This window comes from Felis catus, chromosome B4 (assembly GCF_018350175.1).
Source record: "Felis catus isolate Fca126 chromosome B4, F.catus_Fca126_mat1.0, whole genome shotgun sequence".
Lineage (NCBI taxonomy): Eukaryota > Metazoa > Chordata > Mammalia > Carnivora > Felidae > Felis > Felis catus.
The window spans coordinates 43,733,860-43,754,012 of record NC_058374.1 but is presented as its reverse complement, the minus strand read 5'-3'; the positions used below and the strand labels follow the sequence as shown (position 1 = coordinate 43,754,012).

Here is a 20,153-nt window from a genome sequence, read left to right as displayed (position 1 = left end):
TCTAGATACGTGGAGAGGTATTGAATTATCTTCCAATCGTGTGTGTTAAAAGGGGAAAATATATCACATATATACACATGTATGTGATATAAAAAGATGCCAGAGAGAGAGAGAGAGAGAGAGAAATGTGATACTCTCTCTTTTTCTTTTTATATGTAAAGGATAATTCTCTCTCATATATTATGAAAATATATATGTTATGGATAGATTAGTTAGATGACAGATTGACAGGTAATAGATACAGAGATACAGAGGTATAAATAATGGTGGATAATATAGAAAGGGCTTAATACATATTACTATATTCCTGAAGAAATCACAATTAGCAATTTGGATGTTTCCGAGCAGCCCATTGGATCATAAATACCTGAAAAGTACTCTCAGCCTGGAATTTCCTCATCTCATATATCTGCCTTATGGTCTTGATCAACAGCTCCAAGAAAAGCCTCAGATTCAAAGGACTGAAGTGAGCACCAACCATGTCCTGATTTACTTTGAAGAGGTGAGATTCTGTAGACTCTGCCAGATCCGGGAACACTACTAGAGGTTCCAACACACCAATCCAGATCCTAGACAATAATGTTTTTCAGACACCCAGGTGAAGGAGGCTGAACCAGTCCACAAAGTTCAAGCTTACTACATTTCACTGTCCACAGACTCATCTTTTTTGTCCTTCCTGTATCTGTCACTGAGTCCCAAAATGCCATTCTCTCCAAAGGTTTTGTTACAGACGGATAGCGTAACCATAAGATTTGATGATATCGTAGGAAGAGAGGATGGTAACTGGCAACTAAGTTAATCTTGGATTCCAATTTGGTTTTCCTGTCTCTCCAGCTAACCAATCAGACCCTGAGTTTCTCCTTCTCAGTGGAACAAGACATCCAAGTAAACAATTTAAAACCAGCTACTGTAAAAGCCTATGATTATTATGAGACAGGTAAGTGGGATTCATACCAGCTGAGCCTTAAAAAGAAAGAACTAACTAACCTGGTAAAGGGTCACCTTAACTGAAACAAAACTGCGCAGTCTTTCCCTGGAGGAAGAAGTGAGTCTGCGGTCATTGGATAGGTACAGCTCCAATAAGAAGAGCAGGGCTGTGAAGAGGGCTACCCGGTGTCCAAAGAAAGACAACCTTCCATTTGTGAAACCTGGCCCTGAATTCTGTATCCAAGCCCACCTTCTTCTTCCTCCCCTCTCCACCAATCCTACATGGTTTAGCACAGAAGTTCTTAGTTTACAGCTTATTTATAAGTAACTGCCCAGATGCCTGTTTACTGGAGGTCTTCACTCTTTCTGTCTTCTCATTTTGTGTTTCAGAGGAATTCACTATTGAAGAGTACAGTGACCCCTGCAGTGCTGGTAAAGTATAAACAGTAAAATCTAGTGCCAACATGAAAAAGAAAAAAAAAAAAAAAGCACCTGTTGTCTGCATAAGGCTGTTGCTTGAGTCTATCCTTATCATATTATAAAGGTCCATGGTGTGGCATTTATGAAGCAAACTGTTTCAAATGTATTATCGAATTTCTCAGTAAGAAAAACATGCATGTAAAGTATAATTTCTGAATCTGGGAGTACTTGTTTGCAGATGAATCCAGGAATTTGCCACAGATGAAAACTAAATCATCTAATATTTAGTTTACATTGTATCCCCAATGGTGATATATTTGTCACCTATGACATTTTTAGGATGTTTCTACACTTATACCATTTAAGGTCAAGAAATTTTTCCCTGTAACCATCCATATAGCACAGCAGAAGAGATAGGACCTACAAGATTTTCCCTTAGGCTGGTCAACAGTGTTCATCTTTGACAATATAACACTTGCTTTGAGACCTTCAGTTTTCCATTCTAAAATTGGCGGGGGGGGGGGGGCGCCTGGGTGGCGCAGTCGGTTAAGCATCCGACTTCAGCCAGGTCACGATCTCGCGGTCTGGGAGTTCGAGCCCCGCGTCAGGCTCTGGGCTGATGGCTCAGAGCCTGGAGCCTGTTTCCGATTCTGTGTCTCCCTCTCTCTCTGCCCCTCCCCCGTTCATGCTCTGTCTCTCTCTGTCCCAAAAATAAATAAAGGTTGAAAAAACAAAAAAATAAAATAAAATAAAATTGGCGGGGGGCGTGGGGGGGGGGGGGGACAAGAACATCCCTATCATTGAAAGTAATTAAAATTCACTACATTTGAATATTTATGATTGAAATATGAAAATTATTCCTTTAGTAGATGACAGAATTTCCCTAATTTTCCTACCTTTTATTCTACTGTTTAGAATCTGAACACACAAGTGCTTAAAAATGGAAACGTGTGGACCTCATCAGATGATCTTCTCTAGCGATGAAGAACAAAGATTGATCAGCAGAAAATATAGAGAAACAGGAGACAGGAATCGGAATACATAAAATTTGTATGTGGAATAAATTTATGACGTATACACATCTACAATTTCTTTTGTTCTTTATCAATGTTACATTTCCCTTCTGAAATCTGTATCTATTCCCCATAACATTTTTAAAAACACTTTTAAGCTCTACAAAAAGCTGCGCTCAAAACACTATAGATAAATCAAAATGGAATTCCAAAAAGTGTTCAGATAACCCACAGGAAGGTAGGGTAAAGAAAGCAATGTTTCCAAATATTGAAAACATCCAAAATGTCCATCAGTAGGTGAATGGTTATATTAACTGTGGTGCATTCGTGCCGTGGAATACTACTCAGCAATAAAATGGAACCAACTACTGATTTACACAATAATTTGAATGGATCTCAAAAATATTACGCTGAATGAAAATACAGCCAATTTCAAAAGGTCATAGTGCATGTTTCCTTTTGTCTAACATCACTGAAATGACAAAATGATAGAAATGGAAAACAAATCAGTGGTTTCCAGGGGTTATGGATGGTAAGGCAAGGGAGAATTGGCATGACTATAAAGGGCTAGCTTTAGACAGATCTTTGGGTTGATGAAATCCTGTGTGTGTTTCCTTCACAAGTAAAATTTTTGAATTTGTGGAGCTTAATAAAATACAGCTTTTAATAACTATTATGGCTGGTCCGTCTCATTTCTCTGTTTGCATCTTTTCTTTGCAATACTGTTTATTATTTACTCCAGGTAAAACTTTAAAATCCTTTGTGAAGTTAATTATCTCCCTAGTCTTACTGGGTACTATTTAGTATTGCATTGAATATTAAGCGATTTCTAATGATTCTGAAAGTCAACATTTTACAATATTTAGCCTTCCCTATTCAGACACAGTTTATCTTCATTTATTCAATTCACAAGAAAGTGAATTCTGAATTTGATTTACTCTCTGATTTTGGACTGAACTACAAAGTTAAAATTAGAGGTTGACTTCATAAATATATATAGTGTGATAAGTTAAAAGCATGAAGTAGGACGCCTGGGCGGCTCAATCTGTTAAGCACCCAACTCTTGATTTTGGCTCAGGTCATGATCTCATGGTTTGTGAGACCCAGCCCCATGTCAGGCTCTTCACTGACAGAGTAAAGCCTGCTTGGGATTCTCCTTCTCCTCTGTCTCTCTGCTCCTCCTCTGCTTGTGCTCTCCCTCTCTCTCAAAATAAATATTTTTAAAAAATAAAAATAAAAAATAAAAGCATAAAACAATGTATATACATGGAGACAAATTAAAAGATAAATGCAAGAATAAGATTACGAGGGGCTCCCGGGTGGCTCGGTCGGTTAAGTCTGACTCTGGCTGGGGTCATCATCTCACAGTTCGCAGGTTCGAGCCCTGCATGGGGCTCACCTGAGAGTGCAGAGCCTGCTTGGGATTCTCTCTCTCACTCTCTCTCTCTCCCCTCCCCTCCCCAAGCTCATGCTTTCTCTCTCTCTCAAAATAAATAAACTTAAAAAAAATACGATTACAAGATAATGAAAGACTAGAAACCGTTGAAAGATTTTAAAGCTAGAGAATATTTCAGACTTGCATTCTGAGAGTTCACCTCCTTGGCAAAGGGAAGAAAGGAGCTTTTGCTGATGTCCAAATACACAGGCCATTTGTGCACAGCCAGGCTATCTTCTTCACGCCTAATCACATGGTTTAGCACACATATCTCTCTTCCACACTTCTACACACTTCATATAAAACAAACTAAAAGGTTATTTTCTTCTCATCTCCGAATCAGATCTCTTTGAAAACGAAACCTGGGAGCGCCTGGGTGGCTCAGTCGGTTAAGCGGCCGACTTCGGCTCAGGTCACGATCTCGCAGTCCGTGAGTTCAAGCCCCGCGTCGGGCTCTGTGCTGACAGCTCAGAGCCTGGAGCCTGCTTCAGATTCTGTGTCTCCCTCTCTTTCTGACCCTCCCCCATTCATCCTCTGTCTCTCTCTGTCTCAAAAATAAATAAACGTTAAAAAAATTTTTTTTAAATAAAAAAGAAAGAAAGAAAGAGAAAGAAATAAAACGAAACCTGTATCTTAATCATGCCTGCGGCCTATTCGCTTAACACAGTGCTGTGAATATCGTAGGCTCTCAGCAAAACAACAGTGTGACGGAACAGGTCACTGAGTGAGCCTGTTCCCAAACGTGGGTACGTGCAAGATAAATGGAGTAACACAAAGGTGTTGGAATACATCAGGAAAGAAAATGCACTAGAAAGATCATTTCACCCCAAGCTGAGTTGAATTGCTTAATGTGTCACAAATGTGTTACGGAAAAGATTTTCATACTTTTCCCAAGTCAAGTAGATGAGGAGAACAAGGAATTTGGCTTATTTACGAACACCTTAAAACTTGTTTAAAAGTACCTTTTATGCATTCACTGAGGTCAAAGAGGAAAATTAGCGCCGCCTCTGGCTTGCGAAACTAGCTGTCAGCAATCATCAAAGGGGTAAAGACACATTATCTCTGTTGTGGGTTGAATTGTGTCCCCCCAAGAAGATACGTTGAAGTCCCAATCCCTGGTACCTGTGAATGTGACCTTATCTGGAAATAGGGAATATCTGTATCTGGAAATACATCTGCAGATGTAATTTAGATGTAAGTTAAGACGAGGAGCACCGGGGTGGCTCATTCGGGGTTAAGCGTCTGAGCTCAGGTCGTGACCTCGCGGTTTGTGAGTTCAAGCGCCACATGGGACTCTGCGCTGACGGTTGGGAGCCTGGAGCCTGCCTCAGATTCTGTATCTCCCTCTCTCTCTGCTCCTCCCCTGCTTGCTCGCGGTCTCGCTCCCTCTCTCTCAAAGAAATACACAAACAAACATACATTAAAAAAGAAAGGTGGAAATTAAGAGGAGATCAGACTGTGGTAGGACGGACCCTTTATCCAATACTACTGTTGTTCCATAAGAAAAGGTGACGATATACAGAGGCAAACATGCACAGAGGGAAGACGATGCCAGACTTGCAGGAAAAATGCCACGTGGTGATGGAGCAGGGACACAAATACCAGGACTGCTGGCAACCAATGAAGCTAAGACAATGGCATGAAAGAGACTGCCCCCGAAAGCATTTGGAAGGTGCATGGCCCGGGTCGGTCAACACCTCGATTTGTGACTTCTAGTCTCCAGAACTACGAAAGAACAAATTACCATTGTTTTAAGCCACCCAGTGTGTGGTAGTTTGTTACGGCCGTTGTAGGAAACTGTTGTAATGTCCCGGGGTCTAGTTTTTCACGTCTGGCTTTCTGCCATGTTGACAGCTTCTCTCATAAAAGATGAATCGGTTCTTGTTATTAAAGTTCTCCAGGAGGAAGTTCTTGTAGATTTCTCCTGTGGTCATAAGGAAAACAAAATGATCCGAAATAAAAATAAAGGAACCCATGGGTCATTCATATTACTTGACTTCAAGGCACATTTGGGTGAAAATGCTGGCAGGTTTTAATCGGTTCTGGTACACTCCCTCAAGAAATATTCGATTGGTTCTTAATACAACACAGAAGTACTGTTGTAGACCTTTCTTCTTCGTGATTCTAAAAATATAAAGAAGTCACTGTTATTTAAAGGGTTAATAGTGTGCAAAATATCCTTATGCGTTTCACTTAATTCCCTCAGGCATTTTTCTTATAACATTGAGGAATCCGAATTCATGAGATAACATTAAAGAACACTCAAGCCACTAAATGCACAAGGATTCACGTTATGGTTGAACACAGCTTCGCCTGAAAAACTCTGTACCAAGATGTAATGTGTACTTAACCTGACAAAATGAAACTTGTCATGTTCAGTAAATGATCTTTGATTACCCAAACTCTGTTAATATCTAAGCCACACAAAAGACTTTCATCCTCAGCAGGCTTAGCTCTCATTTGGCCTAAAGGTTCTCTCTTCAAAGACAGTGAGCAGCCGAATATAAAATTAAACTGCCTCTTGATTATCAGCTGTCGAAAAAGAAAAGATTAAAAATAAAAAGGAATGCTCTTCCCAATTTGTGTAAAATAAAACAGCACCCTCTCTGGAAATTTTTTTATAATTTATATAGTTATAATTTTTATATAATTTATAATTTGAAGCCCTAATTTATACTGGGACTCATAGATGGATATTTTTAACTCTGCTGTCTCTTTACTTTACAAACTGTCAAAGTGTAACTTTCAAAAAGAAAGTATATATTCATATACTTGTAACTTATATTCTGAGGCAACCATAAACTGACCACAGTGTCTGAGATCTTATTTAACCTATTAATTAAGCAACCAGTAAAATGTTATAACAAGTCCAAAAAGCTAGGAAACTTACAAGTTGTAAAAAACCGTCAGGAGAAGAATGATGAGTTACGTACAAAACTAAATAATGCACAATAAGCCATAAAATCTTAGGGGTTATCTGTTCCACTGGGCAGAAGTTATTTGCGTGTGTTCCTAACAAAAATCAACAAGTAACCTCACTGAGTCTAGAGCCTTTCATTTGTAGTAAATAACGAAATGAACTAAGCATATGCCCCTGGATAATCTTTAAGTGGTCCTTGACCCCAAGTTATATAGAAAGAATGTGCTACTCCCCTTTTTTTGCCTTACTGCTGAGTTTCTGGTAGTTTTTCTGACGGTCTCCCCTCTATAAAATTATTCTTGATTAAAAAAAAAAAAAAAAAAGTGGCCATCTTATTAGGTTTGTACTCATTGTTTTCACAAGTGCCCGGGAGGGTTAATGAGCCATGTAGGCCTCCTTGGGTTTGTCTGAAAATCTTGAGCCTTCAGTATTAAACAGCTATTAAGGCCACATAAGTAACTTCTGTCCAGCGGCTTTCATAAGGAATCTTGGCTTAGACTTTTAAAAACCTCCATGACTTATTATTTCACCTATAGTACCTACAACGTTAGATGAATTCCTCTCACCTAAAAGTCCCCCAAATTCCAAGATCTTTGGCTTGCCAGGGAATGATCTTATTTATTCTTGTGAGATTGAAGCCCTATAAGTCAGGTACCAGGTCAGTTTCACGAGAGGACTTTGTAGGCACCACTGGTATTTCTCAATAGCGAACGTATCATGTCTGATTAAATGAGAATTATTTTCAAATATTATTGCTCCAAGTATGACTTGATTACACAATCAACCTGTCCAACTATATCCACGTTAAAAGAAAACAGCAAATTCTTATTAAACTGTGCAATCAATGCTTGCCATGCAAAGTATAAAGATTCAGTCAAAGTATGTGTTTGAATTCTAAGGGTATCAGTGGGAATCAGCTATCATCTTTAAATGTTTTGTTTCCATCCACGGAAATAAAATCTACTAAATTAGGGGTTAGGTATAAGGTAAAAAGAGTGAGAAAAAAAACTTTTCTTATATTTGTTTAAAATACAACATTAAGGGGCGCCTGGGTGGCGCAGTCGGTTAAGCGTCCGACTTCAGCCAGGTCACGATCTCGCGGTCCGTGAGTTCGAGCCCCGCGTCAGGCTCTGGGCTGATGGCTCAGAGCCTGGAGCTTGTTTCCGATTCTGTGTCTCCCTCTCTGTCTGCCCCTCGCCCGTTCATGCTCTGTCTCTCTCTGTCCCAAAAATAAACGTTGAAAAAAAAATTTTAAAAATAAAAAAAATAAATAAATAAAATACAACATTAAACTAATACCTACCTACCATATTCCAAGGAGATAACCACATTTTAATTTCCCTCTTTGGTTTAGTCAATCCTAGTAATTCTCATTCTGCTTGACCTTAAGTCAAGCATTGTTCTCTCCTGGAGTATATTTGTTTCTAAACTGAAAAGAGTCCCAGAAATCTTGCCTGATCCATTAGGACAGTCTGCAAGTTGTCTAAGGAAGAACAGCTTAGAAAACTGAATCCAAGAGTCTGTTCTTGGAAGTACCAATGTCCATAGTATCTAGTAGAGAACTTTCCAGAAGCATTCGGCAAGCATCAAGCAGCAGACAACTGTTTGATGGTGAGATTAGTTAGTTTCTTACAGTAACTTATAATGTCATAGTGAAGGAGAGAAAATTTCTCATAGGCATACTTCACATAGCTATTTCACACAGGTTTGCTCGATGTTTTCATAAAAGTGAGAATATACACGGACAATGAAGACATTGACAAATCTCCAGTATCTTCACATAAAAGCTACAATTTCTGAAACATTTATATTGACATTTTGCCTGTGCACATTTAACCTAGAGAAGGCTGAGGATATCTTCCAATTTGATCATTCTTCTCAAGTAGGTCTTACAACAACACTGCTAAGCTAATTAATAAAGACAATGAAAAATATCCTGACTTTATAATTTCCTTTTAAAATCAGGATGCTATCTGAGGCAAGCAAAAGAAAGTGGCCAGATTGATTAAATAGGGGAAACTAGATTAAATAGGGGAAAGAATACATTATTACTTATTACCTAATCAAAGTGAAAATATTTTCAAATTAACATAGAAGAAGAAAGATAACATGATTGCAAAGTCAACACAAAGCAGAAAAAAATATTCCGGTGCAACACTGAATAACTGCTATCTAGACACGTTGCAACAGAAAATAAGTAATAGTCTCAACCATTGTTGAAAACAGAATCTACTAAATTGAGGGTTAGATATAGCATAAAAAGAAATAAAAATAACTTTTCTTATATTCATTAAAAACACAATATTTAGAATAATGCCTACTATATTCCAAATAAAAAATCACGACTTAATTTCTAGGACCACTATACCATTAACAGAGAAAGCCTAATTTTAGTTTTGCATTGATATAAAATTTTGCAGTAAATGTTTTACAAGTTTTTAAAAACTAATAAAGCCATCAAACTTGAGGTAAGAAGAACATCAGCAAAAATGGTGGAGGAAGGAACTCCAAAATATCAAATGTTCATGAATTGAAAGACTTAAATATTAATATAAAATATATTGTATACAGTAATAAAATATTAACATATAAATTGTATTTTACTAATTTATTGATATTAAGATGGCACTATCCCCCAAACTGATCTGTAGATTCAGTGCAATCCCCACCAAAATTATAACTGCTTTTCTTTAACAAATGGACAGGTTGACCCTGAAATTCATTTGGAGATGCAAGAAACTCAGATTAGCCAAAGCAATATCGAAAGAGAAGAACAAAGAAGAAAGACTTTTGAAATTCTCTATTTCAAAACTATTTTCAAAACTGGGTCTAGGATCCTGAACACATAAAAACTTCTTACAACTCATCTGTAAGAAAACAAATTAAACTACGATTTATTTAATTTATTTTATCAAATTAAACTACGATAAAGAAGTTAAGTAGAAACATCTCTAAAGAAGATATGCAAACAATCAATAAGCTCGTGAAAATATGCTCAGCATCATTAGTTATTAGGGAAATGCAAATCAAAACCACCATGCGATACCTCTTCACGCCTAGTAGAATGGGTATAATAAAAAAAAAAAAAAAACGACAACAACAAAACAGAGAATGACAAGTGTTGGCAAAGATGTGGAGAAAACGGAAGCCTCGTTTATCAAAGAGACAAGGCAAAAAGCCGCATGCAGCTGTCTGGGAAACAATTCTGCGGTTCCCCAAAATGTTAAACAGAGAGTTCCCATGTGACCCAGCAATTCTACTCCTACTTACATACCAGAGGCAATTGAAAACATATATTTGCACAAAAACGTTTACACAGCTGTTCAGAGAATTATTCATAACAGCTAAAAAGTGGAAGTGACCCAAATGTCTTATCAACTGATGGATGAATAAATAAAAGAAGGTACAGCTGTACAATAGAGTATCTTTCATCCATATGAAACGATACTGATATATACCGCAGCACGGATGAACCTTGAAAATACCGTGCTAAGAAGCCAGACACAAAAAGCCACATAAGGCATTATTCCATTTATTTATTTGAAATGTCCAGACAAATCCATAGAGACAGAAAATAGATTAGTGGTTGTCAGACACTGAGGAGTAAAAAATTGGGAACAGGTCCAACATTTCTTTTGGGGGTAATGGAATCTTCGATAATTAGATAGTGGCAATGATTGCCTAACACCACGAATATCATTTAACTGTACATTGGAAAATGGTGACTTTTGTGTTACGCGAGTTACGTGTAAATAAAAAATTTACAAAAAAATGTGCCAGCTATGGAAAAAGTTACGTTGCTTTTTTCCAGATTCAATGTTATAAATCAGGGTGAAAAAAATCATTTCCTACAGACGTTATTCTACATTCATTGAGATTTTTTTTCTTTCACTGTTCTATTTCACATTATGAAAGAACCAGGCATTTTTTTTTTTTTGATGTTTTATTTATTTTTGAGAGACAGAGAGAGACAGAGACAGAGTACAAGCAGGGGAGGGGCAGAGAGAGAGGGAGACACAGAATCTGAAGCAGGCTCCGGGCTCTGAGCCGTCAGCACAGAGTCGGACACGGGGGTTCGAACTCATGAACTGCGGGATCATGACCTGAGCTGGCTGAAGTCGACGCTTAACGGACTGAGCCACCCAGGCGCCCCAAGAACCAGACATTTTAAAACAAAAAAATATTCTCTTTTTTCCCTCGGAAAACAAACACGCAGCTCATTACTCTGCATAATTGCGTTTATTATGTTCCCACAATAGTCAAAACCATCCCTGATTATGACTTTTAGCCCTATATACGGAAAAACAACGGGCAAGAGAGATCATTAAGGTATCTTCTGTATCTCGCATTTTCACTGGCTAATAAAGCGCTCAAGAACCATATAATACAATTTTCTATGGCCACACATATCCTTTTTACAACGTTTCAAAGTTTGGAGTTGTAAAAACAAGGAATAGGAAACAGGCAAGGAAAACGTGGCTGATGTGAAAAGAAACCAGCTATAAATAACTCAAGAAACACGAAATGAACTCATGGAAATACAAAAGAAATCAGCTAATGGTTGAAGCCGTAGCTCTGACAGAAATAAAATGAAACGAACAACTTTACAGTAAGATGGGCGGAAATCACTCCCAAGGCAGAAGAGAATAATAAAGGGACACAAAATATCGAAACCACGTTAAAGGACAGAAAGCACCGAGGGGAGTCAACCCTTATTTCCGACACGATGAAACACTAGCGCAGGCTGTTTCTTCCTCCTTCCAAACAACCCGGGAGAAACAATATAAGCAAAAGAGAAACATGGGTTTTAGGAACCAACAAAGTATCAGAAAAACCTGGAGAAATGCATGCACTCCGGAACTGTTGAGGAACTGGCAGGGGGGCGGGAGGGAGGGGGGTTGGTAATCAACGAGAAAGGAAGCTGGAAACGGCCTGACTTGATAAATTGAAAAAGTTATTTAAATGCTGCCCTTGCTTTTCTTTCAAGTTGGTTTGCGATGGTCATTATCCCTTCACAGAAATCGGCAGCAAAAGCCTAGAGTGAAATCCTGTTCACCGAAAAGCTCTGCAAGTGCAAAGAGTAGATGAAATCAGATGTGGAATAACCAGCCGCCTCCGGCATTTGCTTTCCCGGTTTGTCCCCCTGTGAACCCTCAGAGCCCCAGGGAGATGATCTCTTTTCTTTCTTTTTCTTTCTTCCTTCCTTCCTTTTCTTTTCTTTCTTTCATGTTTATTCACTTTTGAGACACAGAGCGTGAGCAGGGGAGGGGCAGAGAGAGAGGGAGACACAGAATCCGAAGCAGGCTCCAGGCTCCGAGCTGTCAGCGCAGAGCCTCATGCGGGGCTCGAACTCACAAACCGGCGAGATCTTGACCTGAGCCGAAGTGGGACTGACGCTTAAGTGACTGAGCCACCCAGGCGCCCCGAGAGGATCGGTTTTCATTGCTGTCTCTTTAAAGATATAGAAATGTAAAAAGTATCATTATTACACTATGTGTTAACCAACTTGGGTTTAAATTTTTAAAAAAATTAAATTAAATTTTTACAAAATGTAACAAGTAAAAGTGATCAATGGTGGTCCTTGATGACTGGGGATTTCCTCCCAGGACTCTTTCTCTCCCCAAACTTTACACTCACTCTCCAGATCACACACAGGATCTGATCCTTGGCTCTTCCCCAATATATGATGCGAGACGAAGTATCCCATTTATAATGGGCTCACAGCCAAAATAACAATAAATTTCAGCTGTTCAAGTCCTATAAAAGAAACACAACAGGGGCGCCTGGGTGGCTCAGTCGGGTAAGCGTCCAACTTCCGCTCAGGTCTTGATCTCAGGGTTCATGGGTTTAAGCCCCACATGGGCCTGTCTAGCGCACTTCAGATTCTGTGTCTCCCTCTCTCTCTCTGCCCCTCCCCTGCTCACATTCTCTCTCTCTCTCTCTCTCTCTCTCTCTCTCTGAAATAAACATTAAAAAAAACTTTAAAGAAACACAACAAACTGATCAACATATATTATCTGAAGAAAAATTATCAGAATGAAATACCAATATAAAATAAGCCTAATGAAGTAGACAATAAAAGGTATACAAAATGTAAATTAAACACAAGAAATCATAACACCAAAAACGTGGAAATATTAGATATGACTACGTAGTATTTGAAATTTCTGAGATTACTATCCTGATGTGTAGAACTGAAGCAAAAAAATAATGAGCTTGAAGGTGAAGTTGAGGAATTTTGCAAGAAAGCAGCAGGAACGTTTAAACACATAGAAAAAGTAAACGGAAAGCTAAGTAATACGAAAGATTGAAGTAAAAGTCTGAACATTTACATCTTCAACTTCATGAGACGAAAGTAAAAAGGAAAAGGAAAAAAAACATGAATAATGAAAATAAATTTCCCAGCATCAAAAAAAAGTAAATAATTACACAAAAGAGATAAAAAAAAAAAAACCTGGACACATACTAAGCTTTTAAAATATATAAGATAAAGAAAAATTCTAAATCGTTCAGGAGAAAAAGACTAGGTACAGGTTCTCAACAACACTGGACACAAGAATACAATGGGATAACAGGTTAAACCACTAAGGAAAAACTTCACATCATGAATTTTATGCCCATAAAAATCGTGACTCAAATGAGAGAACATAAAAATCTTTGTAGGTGTGTACAGCCTGGGAAGTTTTGCTAGATAAGAGCCCTACCCTGAAAACTACTCAAGAAAAAGTTTGCAAGCAAAACAGAGAAATAAACCAGAGTATGCTATAAAAGATATGAAAGTTGGGGCCCTGGGTGGGTCAGTCAACTATACATCTGACTCTTGGTTTCGGCTCAGGTCATAATCTCACGGTTTCGGGAGTTTGAGCCCCGCGTCGGGCTCTGTGCTGACAGCTCAGAGCCTGGAGCCTGCTTCGGGTTCTGTGTCTCCCTCTCTCTCTGCCCCTTCCCCACTTGTGCTCTGCCTCTCTCTGTCTCTCCAAAATAAACAAATGTTAAAAAAAAATTAAAGTATTATAAGCAAAAACAGAGGGTTGGGATAATAAGAAATTATTTAATACAGAATAAAAAGAACTCTAAAAAATACAGGAATAGTAGGCCTATGGAGCAGACACTGTGGAGCCCCTATCCATGGGCTGAAATAGCGCACCAAGGAAAAGACAGATCTAAAGTACAGCCAGAGAAGGAATTCCCGGGGTGCCTGGGTGGTTCAGTTGGTTAAGCGTCCTTCCTACTCTTGGTTTCCGCTCAGGTCACGATCTCACAGTTCGTGAGTTTGAACCCCGCATCGGACTCTGCACTACTGGTGAGGAGACTGCTTTGGATTCTCTCTCTCTCTCTCTCTCTCTCTCTCTCTCTCTCTCTTTCTCTCTCTGCCCTTCCCCACCTCCCATGCACTCTCTCTCTCAAAATAATCAAAATAAATAAATAAACTAAAAAAAAAAAGACAAAAACAAAACACACACACACACACACACACACACGCACACACACGACAAAAAACAAAGAAGGAACTCCTCAATGCTGAGTAGTAACCATTGTTGGAGAGGGAGCAAACCTGGCCCCCGGATGATAGAGAAGTTCACTCAGGCTTTAAACCAGGTGACAAGGGAGGGTGCTGGGCTGGTGGCACTCTTGCTACGAAGCCCTTCAGAAGGTGTTGGGAAAAGTCACCCACAGGTGACTGCTGTCAATGGGACACCCTAATAGCCTCGTGGTGCAGAACCCACTGGCATTGCTGAAGATAGGTATTAAACATATCACGCAAACTGCAGGAGTCAAGACGCAGCCATTAAAATTATACGAGCATAAGTGGAAATAAATTGCAATGCAAAACAAGTATCACCTTCCCCTCTCAGCAACTGACAGAGACTACAGGGAAAAACAACAACAAAATATCAAATGAATAAGCTCCCCCTCTCTCCGTCTCCCTTTCTCTTTCTTTCTCTTTCTTCCCCTCCCCCTCCCCTCTCTCCCCTCTCTCTCCCTCCCTCTCTCTTTCTGTTTCTTCCTCTCTCTCCTTCTCTCTCTTTCTCCCTCTCTCCCTCCTTCCCTCTCTCTCCCTCTCCCTCTCCCTCTCACTCCCTCTCTGTCTCCCTCTGAAAGATAAAAAGAAAAAGAAAACAAGAAATGAGTAAGCTCACTACATGTATGTGGGGGAGATTACTGGTGCAAGCATGAACAAAAAGACCAGCGGTCGGAAACACAGAGTTCAGAGATAGATCTATGCAGATATGAGACTTTAAAAGACCTTACAAGTGGCACCACAAGTCACTGGGGTTTAAAAAGATTGTTATGGACACCTGGGTGGCTCAGTGGGTTAAGCTTCTGACTCTTGATCTCAGTTCAGCTCTTGATCTCAAGGTCGTGAATTCCAGCCCCACATTGGGCTTCACTCTGGGCACAAAGCCTACTTAAGAATAAATAAATAAAAATGGGGCGCCTGGGTGGCTCAGTCGGTTAAGTGTCCGACTTCAGCTCAGGTCATGGTCCCACAGTTTGTGGGTTTGAGCCCCACATCCGGCTCTGTGCTGACAGCTCAGAGCTTGGAGCCCACTTGAGATTCTGTGTCTCCCTCTCTCTCTGCCCCTCCCCTGCTTTTGCTCTGTCTCTGTCTCTGTCTCTCTCTCAAAAATAAATAAACATAAAAAAATTCTTTAAAAAAGGAATAAATAAATAAAGTTGTTAGTAGAAGGGGCTAGGAAAATTAAAGGTTAAAAACATAACTTGGGGATCTGCAAAGAATACCATATACATAGTGAGAATACAGTTAGCTTGCCGAAACACTTGTGAAAAGTCAAACTATAAAATTAACAGAAAAGTCAAATTGGGGCTGGGAGGAAATATCTTAAACCAAACTGCAAAAGCATAAATCACAAGGAAAAGAAGCTGAAGTTGATCAGTGAAACATTAAGAAATAGAGGATACTATGGACAGAGTTATAGATGAGCAAATGAACAAAAATGTTTATAATGTCTAAAACTGACAAGGAATTGGTATGTAGATTTACACGAGAAATTCCAGCAAAATCAACAAGACGGGGATAGCAACTATAATTTTTCAAAATGAGAAAGGGGGTGGGGGACGCCTGAGTGGCTCAGTAGGTTAAGCATCTGACTTTGGCTCGGGTCATGATCTCATGGTTTGTGCGTTGGAGCCCGCACCTGGCTCTCTGCTCTCACCTCTCAGCGTGGAGCCTGCTTCAGATCCTCTGTCTCCCTCTCTCTCTCTGCCGCGTGCCCATGCTTGCTCTCTTACTCGCTCTCAAAAATAAACATTTTTTTTAAAAAATCAAAAAAATAAATATGAGAAAAAGGAAATGAACAGGCAATTTACAAAGTATAGCCATAGTTAAAAAACAAAACAAACCCTTGAAGTCATTGTTAGTCAGATAAACACAAATTCAAACAATGATGCAATATCACTGCCTACCCATTTATTTGGCAAAATGTAAAGACCAGCTGTTGGCAGAAGTTTGAGATTATGAAAATCCTTATGCACTAGCTGGTGGAATCACAGTGTGTTACAACCATTCTGGGGAGTAATCTGGCAGTATTTAGTCAGTTAAGTACACGTGGCAGATCGAGCAATCCCTCCTCTGTGCGTGCATCCTCCAAAAAGTTTCGCCTAAGTGTCTAAGGAAACACGTTAAAAAGACACTTATCCATTCATCAGTTGATGGACATTTAGGCTCTTTCCATATACACAGTGGAATACTACCTGGCAATGAGAAAGAAGGAAATATGGCCTTTTGTAACAACGTGGATGGAACTGGAGAGTGTTATGCTAAGTGAAATAAGTCATACGGAGAAAGATACCATGTTTTCACTCTTATGTGGATCCTGAGAAACGTAACAGAAGACCATGGGGGAGGGGAAGGAAAAAAAAAAAAAGAGGTTAGAGAGGGAGGGAGCCAAAGCATAAGAGACTCTTAAAAACTGAGAATAAACTGAATGTTGATGGGGGGGGTAGGAGGGAGGGGAAAGCGGGTGATGGGCATGGAGGAGGGCACCTGTTGGGATGAGCACTGGGTGTTGTATGGAAACCAGTTTGACAATAAATTTCATAATAAAAAAAATAAAAAATCTACTTATCAAAGCATTACTTGTGGTGTCAGGGAGATGGAGACGATCTTGATTCTATCGCGGGGCAAGTGGCAACATAAAATTTGGTTGGCGATGACCAAAAAGTGCTGCGCTGAAACAAAATAAACTGATTTACTCTATGTATAACATGGATGAATGGTTTAGAACTAGTCTCTCACCAGGAGCTCTGCCTTCAAAGTAAAAAGAAAGTTCATGCCAATTACATATGAATTTCATCCTCTGGAAATGCCTCAGAGCCGGTCAGAGGTTAGCCTTGAGGGTAATGAGGCAATCACTGAGAGCAATGACCTTTTTTAGGGAAGCTCTGCCCAACTCTGAGTGCTATTTGGAAGCCTTGGGGTGGAGCTTGTTTGCAAATAGCAGCCACAGAAAGCCTGGTAAATTTAAGACGTCTCAAGGGACCAGGCTGAAGGCAGGGAGTTGGGCACGATACAGTCCCTGCGCTTTGTCCCTCACTATGGAGAAAGGCAGACCTCCTCGTTCACGTTTCCCGCTACTTCTCCTTGTCCTACTTTCTACCAATGCTTCAGACTCTGCAGAACCGTGAGTCTCTCTTAGAGTCCCCTCCTCAAGAGTCCGTTCTTTATCTCTGTCTCTTCTTTATATCTTTGCTTTGACCTTCCCATTAAATGCTACCCTTCCATTTCTTAGGCTACCTTCCAGTCATAAGAGATTACTCATAACTGATTATTTTTGTCCTTTCATTTGTCGGACCCTTTTAATTTTTCTCATTGGGTCATCACAGTCATAAATAGGGTAAGTAGTCACGAGAAGGGGTGATTTGGTCAGACACTGAAACCTCAGATCCCACCTTCCCAGAGTCATTCTTTAGGACGGAAAGTGTTGACTATAAACACAGTTAAAGTGTTGGGGCACCTGGGTGGCTCAGTCAGTTAAGCGTCCGACTTCAGCTCAGGTGACGATCTCACGGCTCATGAGTTCGAGCCCTGCATGGACCTCTGTGCTGACAGTTCAGAACCTGGAGCCTGCTTCAGATTCTGTGCCTAGCTCTCTCTCTGCCCCTCCCCCCCACTCACACTCTGTCTCTCCCTCTCTCAAAAATAAACATTAAAAAAAGAAAACAACAAAAAGAGTTAAAATGTACAGTGGGGTGCCATTTAATTCATATTGTGGATCACACATGCAGAGGGAGCACAGGTCCTTTTTCTTTTTCTTCTGTTTTTCCAATAACTTACTGAGTCCTCAGCAAGAGACCCCAGTGACGAATCAGTCAGGGAGAGGGGCAAGGAGTCATTTAAAACTAGTCGGTTGTAAAGTCGGTGGAATCCAATAACTGCAAAGCTTCTCTTCCACCTCTCCCCAGTTCCTCCCCAATAGTATCTAGATACTAGATACGGCCTCCGCATAGTATCTAGAAGCTTGTGATCTCCATTCCTTCCTGGTGGAGAAAAAGGCTCAGAGTCTGAAACCTGAGAGTTTTCGTTCTTCCTCGGCCATTGCTAACCTAGCCTCTCCTTACCTGCCAGCATTCATCACTTGAGTCTTCAGCCAGCTGGTTTGTCTCAGCTTGCTTCCTTGACCCAGAAGTCCCAGAAGCCCTCTCTGGCTGACTCTGATCCACCTCAGCTCTTTTTTTATCCTATAGAACCCCGAACTTGCCACAGCATCCTTCCTCCAATCCCTCGGCTGTTCCAATACAACCTGTACTGCAGAGTCACCTCTCCCGTTTGAAGTTCAGACCCCTACCTACTCCCCTCCTGACTGACGTAGCTACATTCCAGGTTGATCATGGCAGCCTCCAGAGTCCTAAACGTGCAGAGGCATCAAAGGTCAGAATGCTGGCCAACTCACTTTCCTTTCTTCTTCAAATCCCTTCAGCGTACAATCTCCCAGTAACTGGTCAGCGTACGTTTCTCTCCCATCACTCCTCTACCTCATCTCCAACTATGGATGGTACCACCAGCCATATGGTACCACCTCCCACTGCATTCCACCCAGAGAGCATCTGGAAATATGGCCGGGCGGGGGGGGGCTGTTCAGATTTCTGCGTGGAGGCTGGATGGATGAAGCAAGGGGCATTTATTGGGGTCGGAAATGTTAAGCGGTCTGTGTTTTCAGTCCAACACAACGCAGGATGACTCTGCCCACTGAAAACTGTTGCTTTACATCCCATCCACCATTTGGTAAAGAACAACAAGCCTCATGGCCTAGTTGTCATAAACAGAAGAGGTATCGTCTATGTAGAAGACATTCTGCGTCACCCCAACCTTATTAGCCCTCGATGCGATAAATGAGAGACATTACCCAAAAGCCCGGGTGACTGTTCTCCTTTGCCTTGGGTCAGTAAGCTTCAGAGTCATGGAGGTTTCAGGGGAACATGACGAAAAGAGAAAACTAAAGGTCCTCTGTTTAATATTTGCAAAATTCAGTCACTCCTACAAAGGCAAATATTTAAAATGCCAACATTCACGATTAGGTAATATTTTAAGGGTTTAATTGCTCACTTACAGAGGAAATCTTGGGCAAATTACTCAACCTGGATGGGTCCCAATTTCAATATCTGTTAAATGAATGCTCACAAGCCTTTATGAAATAGTTGTTTGAAATATCTGGTCTATATGGAATTACTTTTTAAATTATGATATCAAACAGGCTTATAACTAACAAGAACAAAAACAGTATATTGAATAAGTTATTATACACTCATGCCTTCTTTCCTATGAACATCAAAGAACTGGAGGGAAAAAAGTGTGGATGAGGAGGTAAAAACTGATAATTTTTATAAGTTATCACATTTTTGGTAAATGTGATTTACATTATATATATATATATATATATATATATATATATATATATACACACACACACACACACACACACACACACATATATAGTTCAGAGTAGATTATTCAGGTCAAAAACTACCCAGATGCCAGAAAGGGATTCAATGAGAGGTACCATCTGAATGATTATGGACAGGTTATTTAACTGCTCTGAGCTTCTTTACTTTAGAACAAAACTTTAGCACTTATCCAGTAAAAACACCTGAGATTTTAATGAATTTTTTTAAGTTTTTGTTTACATTTCAGTTAGTTAGCATACAGTAAAATAGTTTCAGTTGTGGAATTCAGTGATTCATCACTTACATACAACACCAATGCTCATCACAAGAAGTGACCTCCTTAACACCCATCACCTATTTAACCCGTCCCCCCCCAACCTTCCCTCAATGTCAATCTATTTTTTTTTAATGTTTATTTTGATTTTTGAGAGACAGAGACAGACAGACAGGGTGTGAGTGGGAAGAGGCAAAGAGAGAGGGAGACAGAATCTGAAGCAGGCTCCAGGCTCTGAGTTGTCAGCACAGAGCTTGA

At 40.0% G+C, this 20,153-nt stretch overlaps 2 protein-coding genes and 1 long non-coding RNA gene across 3 annotated transcripts in view; 2 read left to right on the top strand and 1 right to left on the bottom strand.

Annotated features, from left to right (window-relative positions):
• The window catches only part of LOC101080976 (pregnancy zone protein-like), a 49,209-nt gene extending 46,176 nt beyond the window's left edge, over positions 1–3,033 (top strand). The window contains exons 33-36 of the mRNA XM_019834473.3: positions 434–502; positions 835–937; positions 1,318–1,359; positions 2,263–3,033. Coding sequence (XP_019690032.3) covers positions 434–502; positions 835–937; positions 1,318–1,359; positions 2,263–2,285 — 237 coding nt within the window. The 3' untranslated portion in view covers positions 2,286–3,033. The remainder of the gene's footprint in view (positions 1–433; positions 503–834; positions 938–1,317; positions 1,360–2,262) is intronic.
• Positions 3,034–5,252: 2,219 nt separating this feature from the next.
• Positions 5,253–19,175, bottom strand: LOC109501444. Its single transcript, XR_002159498.2, has 3 exons — positions 19,084–19,175; positions 16,818–16,909; positions 5,253–5,919 (listed from the first exon to the last, which is right to left on the bottom strand). It is a non-coding gene; the product is annotated as an uncharacterized LOC109501444 (long non-coding RNA).
• The window catches only part of LOC101080718 (PZP alpha-2-macroglobulin like), a 50,852-nt gene continuing 47,843 nt past the window's right edge, over positions 17,145–20,153 (top strand). Inside the window, exon 1 of the mRNA XM_045061347.1 lies at positions 17,145–17,361. Coding sequence (XP_044917282.1) covers positions 17,276–17,361 — 86 coding nt within the window. The 5' untranslated portion in view covers positions 17,145–17,275. The remainder of the gene's footprint in view (positions 17,362–20,153) is intronic.